The sequence below is a fragment of the Ammospiza caudacuta genome, chromosome 17 (genome assembly GCF_027887145.1).
Source record: "Ammospiza caudacuta isolate bAmmCau1 chromosome 17, bAmmCau1.pri, whole genome shotgun sequence".
Lineage (NCBI taxonomy): Eukaryota > Metazoa > Chordata > Aves > Passeriformes > Passerellidae > Ammospiza > Ammospiza caudacuta.
Window position 1 is genome coordinate 12,513,721 of NC_080609.1, and position 13,844 is coordinate 12,527,564.

Here is a 13,844-nt window from a genome sequence, read left to right on the forward strand (position 1 = left end):
GGGCAGCCCGAGATCAGAGAGGCTGCGAGTTGTATAAAATGTAAACATCTTCTTAAAAAATGTATTCTTTGGCGCTTGATCCGTCTCTTCTCCCACGCCGCTAGCAGCAGGGCAAGAGGACATAGTGTCAGGCAGCACCAGGGGGTGTTAAGTCAGGCATCAGGAGGGGTTTCTTCACAAAAAGTGGGATTACATTTTGGAACAGGCTGCCCAGGGTGGTGATGGAGTCACCGCCTCTGGAGGTGCTCAAGAAATGACTGGACGTGGCACTCGGTGCCATGGGGTATGAAAAAGTGATTAGTCCACGGCTGGACTTGATCTTGGAGATCTTTTCCAGCTTAAATGATTCTGTGATTGGGGGATCTGGGATCAAACAGGGGAATCAAGGAGGTGGGATTGGATGCTGGAGTCAGGGGCTGAAACTGGGGAGCTGGAAGTAGTGGCTGAAGTTGGAGGGGTGGAATGTGGGGCTGGAATTGAGGACTGGGGCTAAAATTGAGCAGCTGAAACCAGGGTGATGGAGTCAGGAGAACCAAGGTCAAGAACTAAACCAGCAGCAACTGTTTTAGTTGCTCTCTCCCCCATGCTACCCCTTCTGTCCCCACATCATGCTCCCAGGACAAGTTCTCCACATGCCTTTATTGCACTGGGGACAGCAGGTACCCACACCTCCACCCACGGCACCCACCCAGGACCATGCAGGGGGCACCCAGCAGCCAAGCCCCCATCCCATGCCCCCTGTCCCCAGCTGTGCTGGAGGGGGGGAGCAGCAGCAGGTGACAGTCCCCAGAGCCCACTCCATGGCAGCATCCTGGTTTCAGGGACTGGAGCACTGAGCATCTCCCAGCAGGGTGTCCTGGGGGTGACCCCACAGCCCCCTGTCACAGCCACTGCAGGGAGAAGCCCTGGCTGAGGCTCATGCCAAGGTCACTCACGTTGAGAACCTGTGGGGGGAAAGGAGACATTTTGGGGTACAGCCTTGACAGGAGGGAAGTGGAGGATGCTTTCCCCTAAGGCCTGGCATGGCGGGAGAGCCACAGAGAGTCCTCACCCCCTCGTTGGTCCCACTGTGACCCTGGAAGAGGACGGGTGGAGACCCTCAGGATAGGGACCCCCACCCAGCAAAGGGCACTTTGAAATGGGGCCATACCTGGTTGTCCAGGTAGGAAAAGGGCTTCTCCTGGCCATTCAGGAGGACCTTGCTGGGCGGCTTCTGCACCCCAAAGATGCTCAGTGTGCCAACGGTGACCTTGGTGGCCTCGGTGCTGGCATGGAGGACGGTGGAGGTGAAGATGTTCTGTAGGAGGGGACAGCATGAGCTCAAGGTCACCAGGTACCATGGGACCTCCCACTCCTGCCCTCCCCACCACATCCCACCTGTGTGACATTGAACACCACGTAGGAGTAGTTGCCCTTCTCAAAGGTGTCCAGGCTCTCGCCATCATCCCAGAAAAGGTCACCCCAGGCAGTGGCATGCGAGGACAAGGCCACGATGAGACGCAGGGGGTTCCCTCGGGTGGCCTCTGTGGTGGTTCCTGGTTTCTGGGTTCAAAGACACGGGTGCTGTAGGGCCATGAGCACTGGGTGCAAGAGTTGAGGTGCTGGGGGACACACACTCCGTGGACAGCACCCAGGGAGGTGATGGGTGGGCACTCACCTGGGTGGGCAGGATGGAACCTTCTCGGATGTGCAGGTTGAGGTGCTCCAGAGGGGCTGACATCTTCAACATCTCCCCACTGCTGTTCACTGAGGAGCCCTGGGCAGGGAGTGAGAGACAGGGGTGTGAGGGATCAGGGCTCAGGCAGGGGTCTGCAGGGCAGCCATCCCCAACCCTCCCTCCAGTAGGGCTCAGCCAGGGCTTCCCACCCACAGTTTGACTCAAGAGGGTCAAGCAGGGATCACCCAGCCCCTGGCAAATGCTGTGATGCTCCTCACCGTGTAGAAGTCGTACCACGTGCCTTGGGGGACATAACCTGTGACTGAGTCCACCCCAGGCTCCAGCACTGGGGTTACCAGCAGGCTCTGGCCCCACAGGAACTGCCTGTCCAGCTCCCACGTGGCCTTATCCTGAGGGAACCTGCAGCATGATGGAGATGCTGTGTGATTTCCCTGGTTCAGCCCAGCATCTCCCCACTCCCAGTGGGGACGGCCTTACTCAAAGAACAAGGGCCGGGCCACGGTGTCCCCCTGCAGGTGGGCACGGTGGAAAAGGGTGTAGAGGAAGGGCAGGAGGGAGTAGCGGGTCAGCAGCACGTCCTTCATGGCTGTCCTGGCTGCGGGGCTGAATGCTGTTGGGTCCTGGGCCTGGGGGAGACACGGGCAGTCAGCAGCTGTCCCACCCCCGACACCATATCCTGCATCCCCCATCCCCATCCCATATCCTGCATCCCCCATTCCACATCCCATATCTGCATTCCACATCCCATATCCAGCATCCCACATCCCACCTCCTGCATCCCCCATCCCACATCCCACCTCCTGCATCCCCAATTCTACATCCTGCATACCCAATTCCACATCCCATATCCTGCACACCCCATCGCATATCCTGCATCTCCTATTCCACATCCCACCTCTTGCATCCCCCATCCCACACTCCATATCCTGCATCCCACATCCCATATCCTGCATCCCACATCCTATATCCTGCCTCTGCCATTCCACATCCAATGTCCCCATTCCACATTCCACCTCCTGTATCCCCCATTCCACATCCCATATCCTGCATCCCCAGTTCCATATGCCATATCCTACATCCCCCATCCCACATCCCATATCCTGCATCCCACATCCTACCTCCTGCATCCCCCATCCCACATCCCCTATCCTGCAACCCCATTCCATATCCCATATCCTGCATCCCCCATCCCACACCCCATATCCTGCATCCCCCATCCCACATCCCATATCCTGCATCCCCCATCCCACACCCCATATCCTGCATCCCCAGTTCCACACCCCACATCCTGCATCCCCCATCCCACACCCCACATCCTGCATCCCCCATCCCACAACCCAGCCCTAGGATGCCTCCCACTGCCCTGCACCTTCTCGTTCTGGGTGTTGTGGTTGCGGGAGAAGGGGTAGAAGGCGCCGAGCTGCATCCAGCGTGTGCACAGCTCCTCAGAGGTGCTGCCCGAGAAGCCGCAGATGTCCGCCCCGACCAGAGGGATGCCAAAGAGGCTGAAGCTCAACAGCCCTGGGGGCAGGGACAGTCAGCAGGGCACAGTTTCAGAGACACCTCAAACAAGGAGAGTGCTGTTAGGGGCTCTGTGGCACCCACCTGGGATGGAGTAACGCATGTCCTTCCACTGGCTGCGGTTGTCACCCAGCCAGTGCCCCGAGTAGCGGCCCTGGCTGGGGAAGGTGGAGCGGGAGATGAGGAAGGGGCGCTTCCCCCGGAGCTGGATCAAGGCGCTGGAAAACAACGGCAGAGCTGGGGGCAGAGGGTAAGAGCAGCCCATCAGGGTTTGCCTTGTCCCACAACAGCTGAGGGAAATTCCAGCCTGCTGGCAGAGGGGTAGAGAGTCAGTCTGAGCAGTCTGGAAAAGGCTTCCAGCAGGACCAGCCTCATTCACCCATTCCTCCCAGAGCAGTGTCAGCTCTTCTCTTCTCCTGGGTTATTCCCATCCTAGAAGCAGTGAACAGCCAGAGCTCCTCCACTTCAGATCACACTCAAATCCCCATCCTTTTCCTGCTCAGCTCCGAAAAGAATTTTGTCCCAGCCCATGCCCAGGCTGCCAGGAAGAAGGATGCTCAGGTACCTTGCTGTGGCTTTGGCTTCCATCAGCCCATAGAGGTTGTGGAGGTTGTAGTGCACGGAGACTTTCTGCTTTGCTGAGGCACACACCGTCTTTGCAGAGAGGGAATCGCCCAGCACGGCTGCCAGGACACAGAGCCCAGTTGGACCCAGCTGGGGTGCAGGGGATATGGACCCCCACACTTGCTGGCTCTGGGTCAGCCCTCCCACAGCCAGCTGTCATTGCCAACCAGTGCCAAAATATCATGCAAACAGCCCCATCCTGCACCCTGATGTGGCCTAACAAGTGTGCATGGCTTAGACATGGATTCTGGCACATGAAGGAAGGGATGGAGGCACTCATAAATGTCTCTTAGAAATGGTTTTCCTCCACCACACTCAGTTGGCAGCCATCTCAAAGCACACAGTACCTATGAGCACAGCTTTGCATCTCATCTCCCTCCTCACCTGGAGTGTAGGGTGGGTTGTCCAACTCTCCTGGGGGGCACCCATGTTCAGACCCATCCATGAAGTTGGATGGCTCATTCATGTCCTAAGCAAAGAAAATTGTGCTGCAATTTCAGGTGTGTGGTTTTGGGATTAGTAATAGACCTGGAAAAGCTGCATTTGAGGGACAGTCCTGCCAGGACACACATCAGGCATGAGCTGAGCTGCTGGCATGGAGCAACCCACGGGCAAGGAGGGACTTACGATCCAGAGGCCATCAAAGGGCACGAGGGCATGGAAGTGCTGCAGGTTCTCCAGCCACCACTGGTGTGTGTCTGGGTTGGAGAAGTCTGCAAAGGCAGTGAAACCAGGCCAGACCTGTGGAGACACCACAAATCCATGGGTTCAGCGAGCAGGTGATTTGTGGGGAGCCACCATGAGGAACAGGGTACCACAGCACGCCAGGGATTTCAGCTGGGGGTGAAACAGGAAATGAGAGAAGATAAACCCAGCCAAAGCTTTGAGTCTTGGGTGCTACACAAACACAGAGCATCCCTTCTACTCCATGGTACCAGGAGTACCAAGTGCTGAGGAGTCCCCACAGGCTGTGGGCAGCTGATGGAGCTGTTCTGCCCTCACTTGCACAAGGCCTGTTACCACCTCACCAAGAACATGTCAGGGAAAAGCCATGATTTCTCTGTGCTTTGCCTCACTCCAGGAATTTTAGCCAATTCATTTTCCCCCATGTTTTCAGGCTACATTGAAAGCTCCCTCCTTGGAGAGAGCAAGAGAGAGCAGGTGGGAGAAAACAGCCAGAGGGGTCAAAGTGGGAGGGAAGAGCTGCAGAGCAGGTCTCGAGGCACACTGCTCATCACAGACAACCTCCCCTCACCCCAGAAACAGGAAGGGAGAGAAATCAGATGATCAGCCTGAGGCAGCACTGCTGACTCTGGTAAGCTCATATGACTTCCACAGGCTCCTCTGCTGAGCAAGGGCTGGTCCCTGGGCTGGTGAAGACACCAGGAGGGGACAAGGACTGAGCCAGGCTCTGGCAATTATCCCAGAGAAGTCCCTTGGCCACTTGGCTTTCCCTCTGTTGTGCTGAAATCCCCTGGGCTGGGATTTCCCCCAGAGCTCCTCACCTGCCCGATGAGTGGCTGCCCCTGGCTGGTGTTGAGGAACAAGCCCCGTCTCAAGCCTTCATCAAAAGGCCAGTAGGAGCCATTGGGGCTGGTGCTGCTGATGCCAGGATCCTGGGGATGGAGCAGAGGGTTAGTGACATTTCAGGCAGCCCATGGCTCCTTCCCCTGGCCAGACCAGTGTGATTCACAGAGGAGAACCCAGGCAGGGTCAGCCAGAGCCCACACACAGCGGCTGTTTCCCCCCCAAGGGGAAGAGAAACTTGTGTTCAACACTTCCAGGCATGTTTTCTAAAATGCCACTTCTGCAAGTCCCCAGGACCTGTTATGGTGTTTTGGGGAGGGGGAAACAAATACAAGAACTCTTGTTCTTATGCAAGAAATGTCAGGTCATGGACAGGGCTACTACAGAGAGTTCATTGAGGAGGAAATCCAGCTTCCCCCTGCAAGGACCTGCTGGTCCCCACTGCCTCCAGCAAGCAGAACCCATGCCCCCACTCCTTGCAGAGGGAAGAAGGGACATTACAGCCAGGTCACAAGATCCCAGCACTTGTGGGGATGTGAGAGCACCTGAGCTGAGCACCCACAAGTTAAACTGCCTGACCCACAGTTCCTCCATTCCTTCTCTCCCAGGGGTCAGGGCCATCCTTGGACCCACAGGACCACAACACAAGAACCTGGCTGTGTCTCCAAGGTCCCTGCATTAGGGGGATTTCCAGTCACAGTTTACAGGGCCTGACCAGAACTGGGAATTGACCTCCTACAAAAATCCCCAGAGCCAGGAACGACCAGCTGGGACCAGGAGCATCCCTTATGCCCTTGTCTGACATCCCTGCAGCAAAGACAGCACAGTGGGAGAGGAGGGGGAATACCAAGATCATAACGTAGTGCTGCCCATGTTTGTGGAGGTCTTCCACCAGGGAGGGCAGGGAGGAAAACTTCTGGGAATCCAAGGTGAAGTCCCGGTAGCCATCCATGTAATCAATGTCATTCCACTGCCCATCCTGCAGGAAAGAGGCTCAGGAATGGGTGATGGGGCTCAGGAATGGGTGATGGGGCTCTGGAATGGGTGATGGGGCTCAGGAATGGGTGATGGGGCTCAGGAATTGGTGATGGGGCTCAGAAATGGGTGATGGAGACTCTGGAATGGGTTATGGGGCTCAGGAATGGGTGATGGGGCTCTGGAATGGGTGATGGGGCTCAGGAATGGGTGACGGGACTCTGGAATGGGTGATGGGGCTCAGGAATGGGTGATGGGGCTCAGGAATGGGTGACGGGGCTCAGGAATGGGTGATGGGGCTCAGGAATGGGTGGTGGGGCACTCCCTGCCCCACAGGCTGGGGTTACCTGGGGGATCTGGTAGTTCCTCATGGCTCTCACAGTCTGCCAGGTCCCGTTGCTGGATCCGTAGCCCCAGCGGCAGAGGTGGAAGCCAAGAGCCCACATGGGGGGCATGGCTGGGAACCCTGCAGTGGGAGAATGGGAGCATGGATGGGGATTCCCAAGATGACAGCAGCATCTCAAAAGGATGGGAAGGTAAGGGGAGAGGGAGGATAAAAGGTGACCACTGACCACAGTGTGCTGGAAGGGCTGGGGATGGGATGGCTGGGGGATGCTGATCCCTCTCCAGCTGAGAGGGTTGGGGATGGTGGTGAAGCTGGGGTGAGACAGGGATGTGGGCATGAAGGAGATGCCTTTAGAGAGCTGTGTTGGGGTGTGGGCACTTACCTATCACCTGCTGGTACTGTTGGATGACCATGCTGGGATCGGGCCCCAGGAAGATGTAAAAATCCAGCACCCCTCCAATGGTCCTCCAGGTCAGGCCTGGAGCAGGCTGCAGAGCCACCTCTTTGAATGGCAAGTTAGAAAGGGAAAGAGAAGAGAAAAAGGTAGTGACAACTGGGGAGCAGCCCCCAGACTTTAGCCCCTATGATGGGGCCCAGGCAGCACCACAGGCAACGCTCAGGGGGGAACACAGAAATCCCTGTCTTACACTCAGCAGATGCTAAATGGGTGTCTGGAAGCTTAAATCATCACAGCCCAGAGAGATCATGGGTTTATGCTATCTTGAAAATCTGCTCTTTAATCTCAAATCTGTGCCAGCTTCTGGACCAAGACTAAGCACTTCAGTGCAGTGCTTTCCTTCATGTCCTCCCCTGAAATCCCCTCCTAAGTGAATTGAGGGCTGCTTTTACAAGCAAGCACATGGGAGCCAGGCCTTTCCCGGGAGCAGCCTTTTAACCTCAGCTCAGGTGGCTGCATCTCACAGGAGCTCCTGCTCAGCAGCATCACAGCCACAGAGCAGAGCACAGCTGGAGCTGCCAGAGCCCTGGGGTGAGCAGCATCATCCCAGCTGGCTGCAAGAGGCAGCTGCAGGGAGGGACGGGTGGTCCTGGTTCTGCCCCTGGCAGGGCAGGAGCTGCTGCGTTATCAGCTGGCACACAGGGGCAGATCCCATGGCCACAGCTGGCAGCACAGCTGGGAACAGTGAGGGTGACAGATGGCACCCCTGGCAGTGCCCCAGCCGTGCCCAGTGCTGGAGCAGGGCAATGGGCATGGAGCTGCATGCAGGGGACCTGCCTTGCTGATGGCAGCTGGGCGTGTGGTTAAACTGCTCGGCAGTTGCTAAAGAGCCTCGCCGTAGCCAGGAAACAGATGGCTGCTCTCAATAACGGAGCCATCAAACCACATCTTTCCTTTTCATGCCTTCCCCTCACCCCAACGTCCCAAACTGCCCACTCCAGCAGCTCCCATCTGTCCCAATCTGCCACTCCTCCACCATGGACAAGCTGGCCTGGGGTCCCCTGGACACCTACCCATGGCGTTGCTGTTGAGCAGGAAAACACCGTGAGCGTTTCCACCCTCCTCCATCAGCAGGTAGAAGGGGTGGGCACCATACAGGTTGAATGATTCCTGCAAGGAAAGGTGCCCAGTAAGACAACAAAGAGGGCAAAGCAGGAGAGGCCCATGTCACTGAAAGGGAATAAATGACCCTGAGCTGTATATGCTGCCACCACCTCACCAGGCATCTGTCACTCCTCTGGAGCATAAGGCAAGGAATGAGGATAGGTTTGGAACTTAAGGCCATGGGAGGCTGCTTCTTCCTCCAGCTCAGGGGCTGCTACTGAGCTGGGCTGGGTGAGGGGGAAGCCTCCTGCCTCACCACAACACATTGCACGAGGAGCAGGGTGGAGCGGAAACACCCAGCGCCCTTGGAGTGCCAAGAGCATTTTGCAATTGCTCTGAAATCCTCCCTGGCACATACCTGCTCATCAGCCTCTCCCAGTGGTGCTGCCCACCCCTGCCACGCTTTCCCAGGCATAGGAGAGTGGCACTCCTGCCCTCACCCCCTGCACCCCTCGGGGACAGGGCAGATGTACCGTGGGAGAGACGTCGCGGGCCCACAGTGTGAGGGTGTTCCAGTCCAGGCTGTGCAGGAGGCTGTCACGGTGCTCCCCCAGCCCATAGAGAAACCTGGATGGCAGTGATGTGGATATCTGGAGAAACTGGTCAGCAAAGATCAGGGGGGCCACGGTGGTGTTTAGCCTGCCAGGGTGACACCAAGAAAGAGAGAGGGTCAAGAGAGGGTTCTGGGATGAATTAGGATCCATTTGCTCATCAATAATTGATCTCTTCCCTCTCAAAGCATCTCAAGGGGCAGTCTAACAGCACATCCCACCCTGCATCCAGCAGCCCAGGAGCAAATTCAGGTCTGGCTGGACACAAGGCACAGCCCAAGCCAGCACAGCACAGCCTTCCCTTTGACACCAGAAGTTTCCACCCAGGTTAATTTTAACCACTGAGGTGATATGGCCATGGGGTTTCTCAGCCTTCTGTCACTGATAAACAGCTCCCAAGCACAGAATGGACCACAGCCACCAGCAAATGGGAAAGAGGAGGAAAGGATGGGATCCCAAAACACACCCTGACCAGACATTGTCCAGCTGGTGGTGCTTACCACCGAGTGTGGGCAAAGCTGTGGAGGTGACAGAAGATGTACAGCAAAGTCACCCACAGTCCTTTTCCACAAAAAGCCTGGAGCTGTGGGTGTACCTATAGTTTGGACAGCCAGGGAAACCCAAAAGCAGGGAGAGGGCAAAGCCACAACTCTTCTCTGACATTTTTCCTGAGCCACCAGATCATTTATTGGTGATGTGCTGGGAACTACACAATGTTTGGCTTCTGTAGCACCCTGGGAGGAATCAGAGCACTGGGAAGTTTTTGGAGAGATGCTGATCCCACACAGGTCTGCCATGGCCAAGGCAAGCACATGGCCAGCCCCTGAGGCCAGGAAGCCACCTGCTGCCACATCCCCATGTCAGCACCGCTCAAAAGATACAAGACAAAGAGTTTGGAGATCTCACAGCATGGGCTTTCCTAACGGAAAACCTCGGGGAAGCATGCTGGATCCTGCCTAGGATGGGAAAAGCTTCTCTCCACTGGCACAGCGTGAGCATGAGGTGGGTTCTTACAGCACTGTCCCTGTTGCCTTGCGCTGCAGCACCACCCCAAAGGGGTCCCCGGAGAAGTTCAGACTATAGATGGGGTTTTCTGCTCTCTTCATCACCCGGGGAACATCAAGGGGCACCTCATAGCGTGGGTTGGCTGCATCTGTTATCTGCAAAAGGGAGAAAAAGGGCTTTAAAGACCAGCAAAGCGAGAGGGTAAAGTGCTGGAGATGCTCACTGGCCCCACACAGCCATGCCTGGAGCACAGCAGATTCCAGACTTGATCCAAGCAAGGGATGGTCCCCTACAGGATGGCAGGTGCAAGGGTCAGGAGCACAGTCACAGGCCCTTGAGGGCAGCTAGCAGGAAGCTCACCTTGATGTGCAGCCGTGTGTCCGTCTCAAATTCCACATCCAGCCTCAGCTTCTGGATGTCCCGGGGGTAATAGGCCTTCTCCCTCCGCACCAGCAGCCCCACCATGCCCAGCGCTGTCTGGTTGAGGCCCTCCAGGGTGTAGCTGGGGAAGTCAGGGGGATAGAAGCACCAGGGCACCCCCTGCTTGCCCTCTGCCAGCGGGGGACTCTGGATGAAGCAGCAGCCTCGGCTTTCGCAGAGCTCCTGGGTCACCACCACGCGCCGCTCCGGGTAGCAGTCAAAGCGACGGCTCTCGGGGACCACCAGGCATTTTGGGGGTGCCGTGGGTCCCAGCCAGCCCCCCGACACTTGCCGCAGCACCCAGACGGTGATGGTGCTCAGCAGAACAGCGGCCACCAGCAGCCCACTGCCCACCCACCACGGGGCCAGCTTCCCGTGGCCGGAGGGCACCGGGGCAGCCCCCTCCTCTTCCAGCCGGCATGCTGCTGGCTGGGCTGCTGTCAGCTTCTGGTACGACTTCATTGTCCTGCTGCTGGATGGAAGGGGTGAAAGAGACAGAGGCGGAGAGTTCGCCCAGGCCTCAAGGACAGCTTCCCCCTCTCCTGATGCCTGTGGTTTGGGCAGAGCCTGCTCCCTCAGCAGCCTGCAGCATCACATCTGTGCCTTCAGCCAAGATGCACCTGGCAAATACAGCAAAAGGAAGGCTTGGCCAAGGTCAGGTGGTCCTCACCCTGCTAAGTGTGGGGAGACACTGACACCTGACTGTCCACCAATCCCAAGGGTGAAAGTGTGCCTGCTGCTCTCTGTGAAGAGGTAAAAGCACCATTTGCTTTTGGGAGGCAGCAGAGTGGCCCCTCAAGGAGATCTGAATTAATGGACTGCAGTGTTTCTGGAAAGTGCAAGCAAAACCGAGCTTGCTCTTTCTGTGGGAACAGAGCTGTGATGCTGAGTGCTACAGCTCCGAGGTGAGGAGCATTCTCTGCTCTGAGCATTCCTCTTCTCCGAGCATCCTCTGTCATCACCGTCCAAAGCCCTGACTCAGAGGTTTTAGACTCGAGGAGAGCTGAGCAAGGGATGGCTGGGAATATGCCATTAGTCCTTGCTTTCTACTGATAAATGCTGATCCTGACAACCTCTCAGGCAAACAACTCCCGGATTCTAAGCAACGGAGACCCCCATGCTCTAGTTAAGTTTGCAGGCAGCAATCTCAGCGCCTTAAAAAAGAGACACAACTTTCTTGTTTCCATCTCACTCTCACTCAGACCCTGCTCCCCTCACCATCCTCCCTGCCCAGGCTCAGAAAACGCCTCCATCCCCCATCAACACATTTACTCCCCAGCTCTGTCCCATCTCGGGCCACCACCACGGCTCAACCCGGCCGCGAACCTCCCGGAGCGGCTGCGCCTCCGCCTTTCGCACCGCCCGCCGCTTCCCCCGGCGCGGCCGCTCCCGAACCCCGGGGCCCTCTGCCCGCCACGGGGGGACACACAGCCGGGGGACAAACAGCCGGAGGGACTCTCAGCCGCAGGGACACACGGACGGGAGGGACACACGGCCAGGGAGGGACACACAGCCGCGGCATCCCCGGGCGCCCCTGCCCGCCTGCGGGCCCCGCTCCGGCCGTGCCGGCGCTTACATACACGGGTCTCCTCTTGACATTGTGGCTGTGGGCAGCGGGCACGGGCAGCGGGCAGGGCACGGGCAGCGCTCCCGGCGCTGCGGCTCCGCCGGCCCCGCCGTAAACACCCGACGAGCTCGGCCGGCTCCTACCGCGCCTCTCTAGTAGCAGCGCATCCCCGCACGCCCCTCCTCCGCTCGCTCTTCCGCCTTGGGTGCTGTTTTTAAATTTTATTTTTAATATTTGTGTCTAGAGTATGGGAGAGCAGCGGGTTTTTTAGGTTTTTCCACAGTTGATGCATGCAGGGTGTCAAAACCCGAAGAAAGAACACCTCTGTTTAGGTGTTCTAAACCTCTGTTTAGGTAACTAATCCTCTGTGTCCCCGTATAGGGTGAGAGCACTTTATCTCTGCTGAGTGGCTTCAGGGAATCGTAATGCTGGGTGTGTTTTGGGCCAGACTCACAAAATCCCACAAGTCCCAGAACCTTTCTCCATCCAAGTTTTCACCAGAGGTCCATGCACTCCTCTTCATTTGCTTGACGAGTGTGTGTGCTGCACAGGCTTTCCCACTTTTCAAAGGACTAGAAAGCTCCTCCTTGTTTACTATTGAAGGCCACCGCTGTCTAAAGTTCAGCAGCGAATGAAAACAGACCTTTGGAGCAGAGGTGCTTTCCCCAGGGAATGAAAATGAAAAGCAACCTGTTGTGAACAGGACAATTCATCCAGAAACAGAATTTCAGGAGACAAAGCCGCTCCCCTCCTGCTATATGTGATCTGTCAAACCCCATGGGGGGAAATACCTCAGTTCTGGTGAGCCCCATGTGCGGGGCTGTCACCACAGAGGGTGAAATCCCCGTCCAGGATGCAGCCAGCCCATCCCTCCTGCCCTTGAGGACCATCTCGTGGATGTCTCAGGGATAAGCCCTGGATGATTTAGGATGGCTCTGACCACTCTTGGTTATCACCACTCAGAGAGAGCACAAGGAGCAGGTGGCTGTGTTGAGGACATCAGTGGCCCCAAAGGCTCCACACCCAGCATCCCTTCTCCTTGCCTGTCTAGGCTCTCTGAGCCACTAGAACCTTCCTGGATGGAAAGGAGATCTGGAGACAAACCTCAGAGGCCTCAGTGGAGACCACAGTTTTGGCTGAAATCTGCCCTCCAGCCCTTAGCTCACCCTGTCCCAGCACCCAGCACAGGATTTCAACCAGTGCCTGCAAATCTGGGAGAGGTGAAGGCCAAAGCTGCTGCAGCTACACTGGACAGCAGCTTCGTGCCACCCATCACCTGGGAGCTTTAGCCAACCTCATTAGCTCAGTTCCAATGATAAGTGGGGATTTCTTAACATCAGGGAGGTGCATTCACTAAACCTTGCTCTGGCTGCCCAGACCCATGGGGCTGTGCCAGGTATGAGGCTCCCTGTGTTTTGCAGCTTGTGTTGTTCAGGGGAGCTGGGAGGGATGGGATCTTACTCACAGCCTCAGTTGTGGCCCTTAGAGCTGCTCCAGTATTTGGCCCCAAGGCTGGAAAGCACAAACTGCACGGGGCTGACACAGAGTGCCCCACATTGTTATGGACACAAAGAAACCAAAACAAGCCCAGCTGAGATGGAGACAGTTTGGTTTAGTCAATTGCCTGTGTTATTACATTTTTTGATAGATTATCATGATTGTTGGATTCCCCCAGGGTCCAAAATGCCGTTCACACCATTGGGGTCAGGGTGGTGTGTTTAGCAGCTCACACAACTGCACGAGGAAAGTGCAAAGATTGGGTTGAGGGTCCAGCCCAGGGCAGGATTTGGCCCTGCTGCAATGCTCAGGGGGCTGCAGGACAAGCAGTCCACAGGTCCACAGGCAGGACAGGCAGTCCAAAGGCTGGCCCACACCTAGTGGAGGGCAAAGCTGGTCAGTGGCCACCTCAAGAAGCCCAGGGAAAAAGTGAGTCCTCCCAAGTGCATTGGGATGCCCAGGACACGTTTTTCCACCATCATTTGCCCTGCTGGTTTTGCCCCTGGTTCAGGGCAACTCCTGGTATCAATCCAGACTGGGGGATGAAAGGATCAAGAGCAGCCCTTCCAAGG

The 13,844-nt window shown here is 56.8% G+C and overlaps 1 protein-coding gene across 1 annotated transcript; it reads right to left on the minus strand.

The window, feature by feature from the left end:
• Window positions 1–640: 640 nt before the first annotated feature.
• Window positions 641–11,816, minus strand: LOC131565259 (lysosomal alpha-glucosidase-like). The gene is made up of 20 exons (XM_058816057.1): window positions 11,789–11,816; window positions 10,149–10,680; window positions 9,798–9,943; window positions 8,706–8,871; window positions 8,142–8,238; window positions 7,054–7,173; window positions 6,673–6,791; window positions 6,198–6,329; window positions 5,329–5,439; window positions 4,451–4,564; window positions 4,208–4,292; window positions 3,765–3,882; window positions 3,284–3,417; window positions 3,048–3,199; window positions 2,156–2,304; window positions 1,936–2,077; window positions 1,658–1,756; window positions 1,378–1,542; window positions 1,151–1,297; window positions 641–944 (listed from the first exon to the last, which is right to left on the minus strand). Exons 2-20 carry the CDS (start codon window positions 10,668–10,670, stop codon window positions 882–884), a joined length of 2,781 nt encoding a protein of 926 aa, XP_058672040.1. The 5' UTR covers window positions 10,671–10,680; window positions 11,789–11,816; the 3' UTR covers window positions 641–881.
• Between the last annotated feature and the right edge of the window lie 2,028 nt (window positions 11,817–13,844).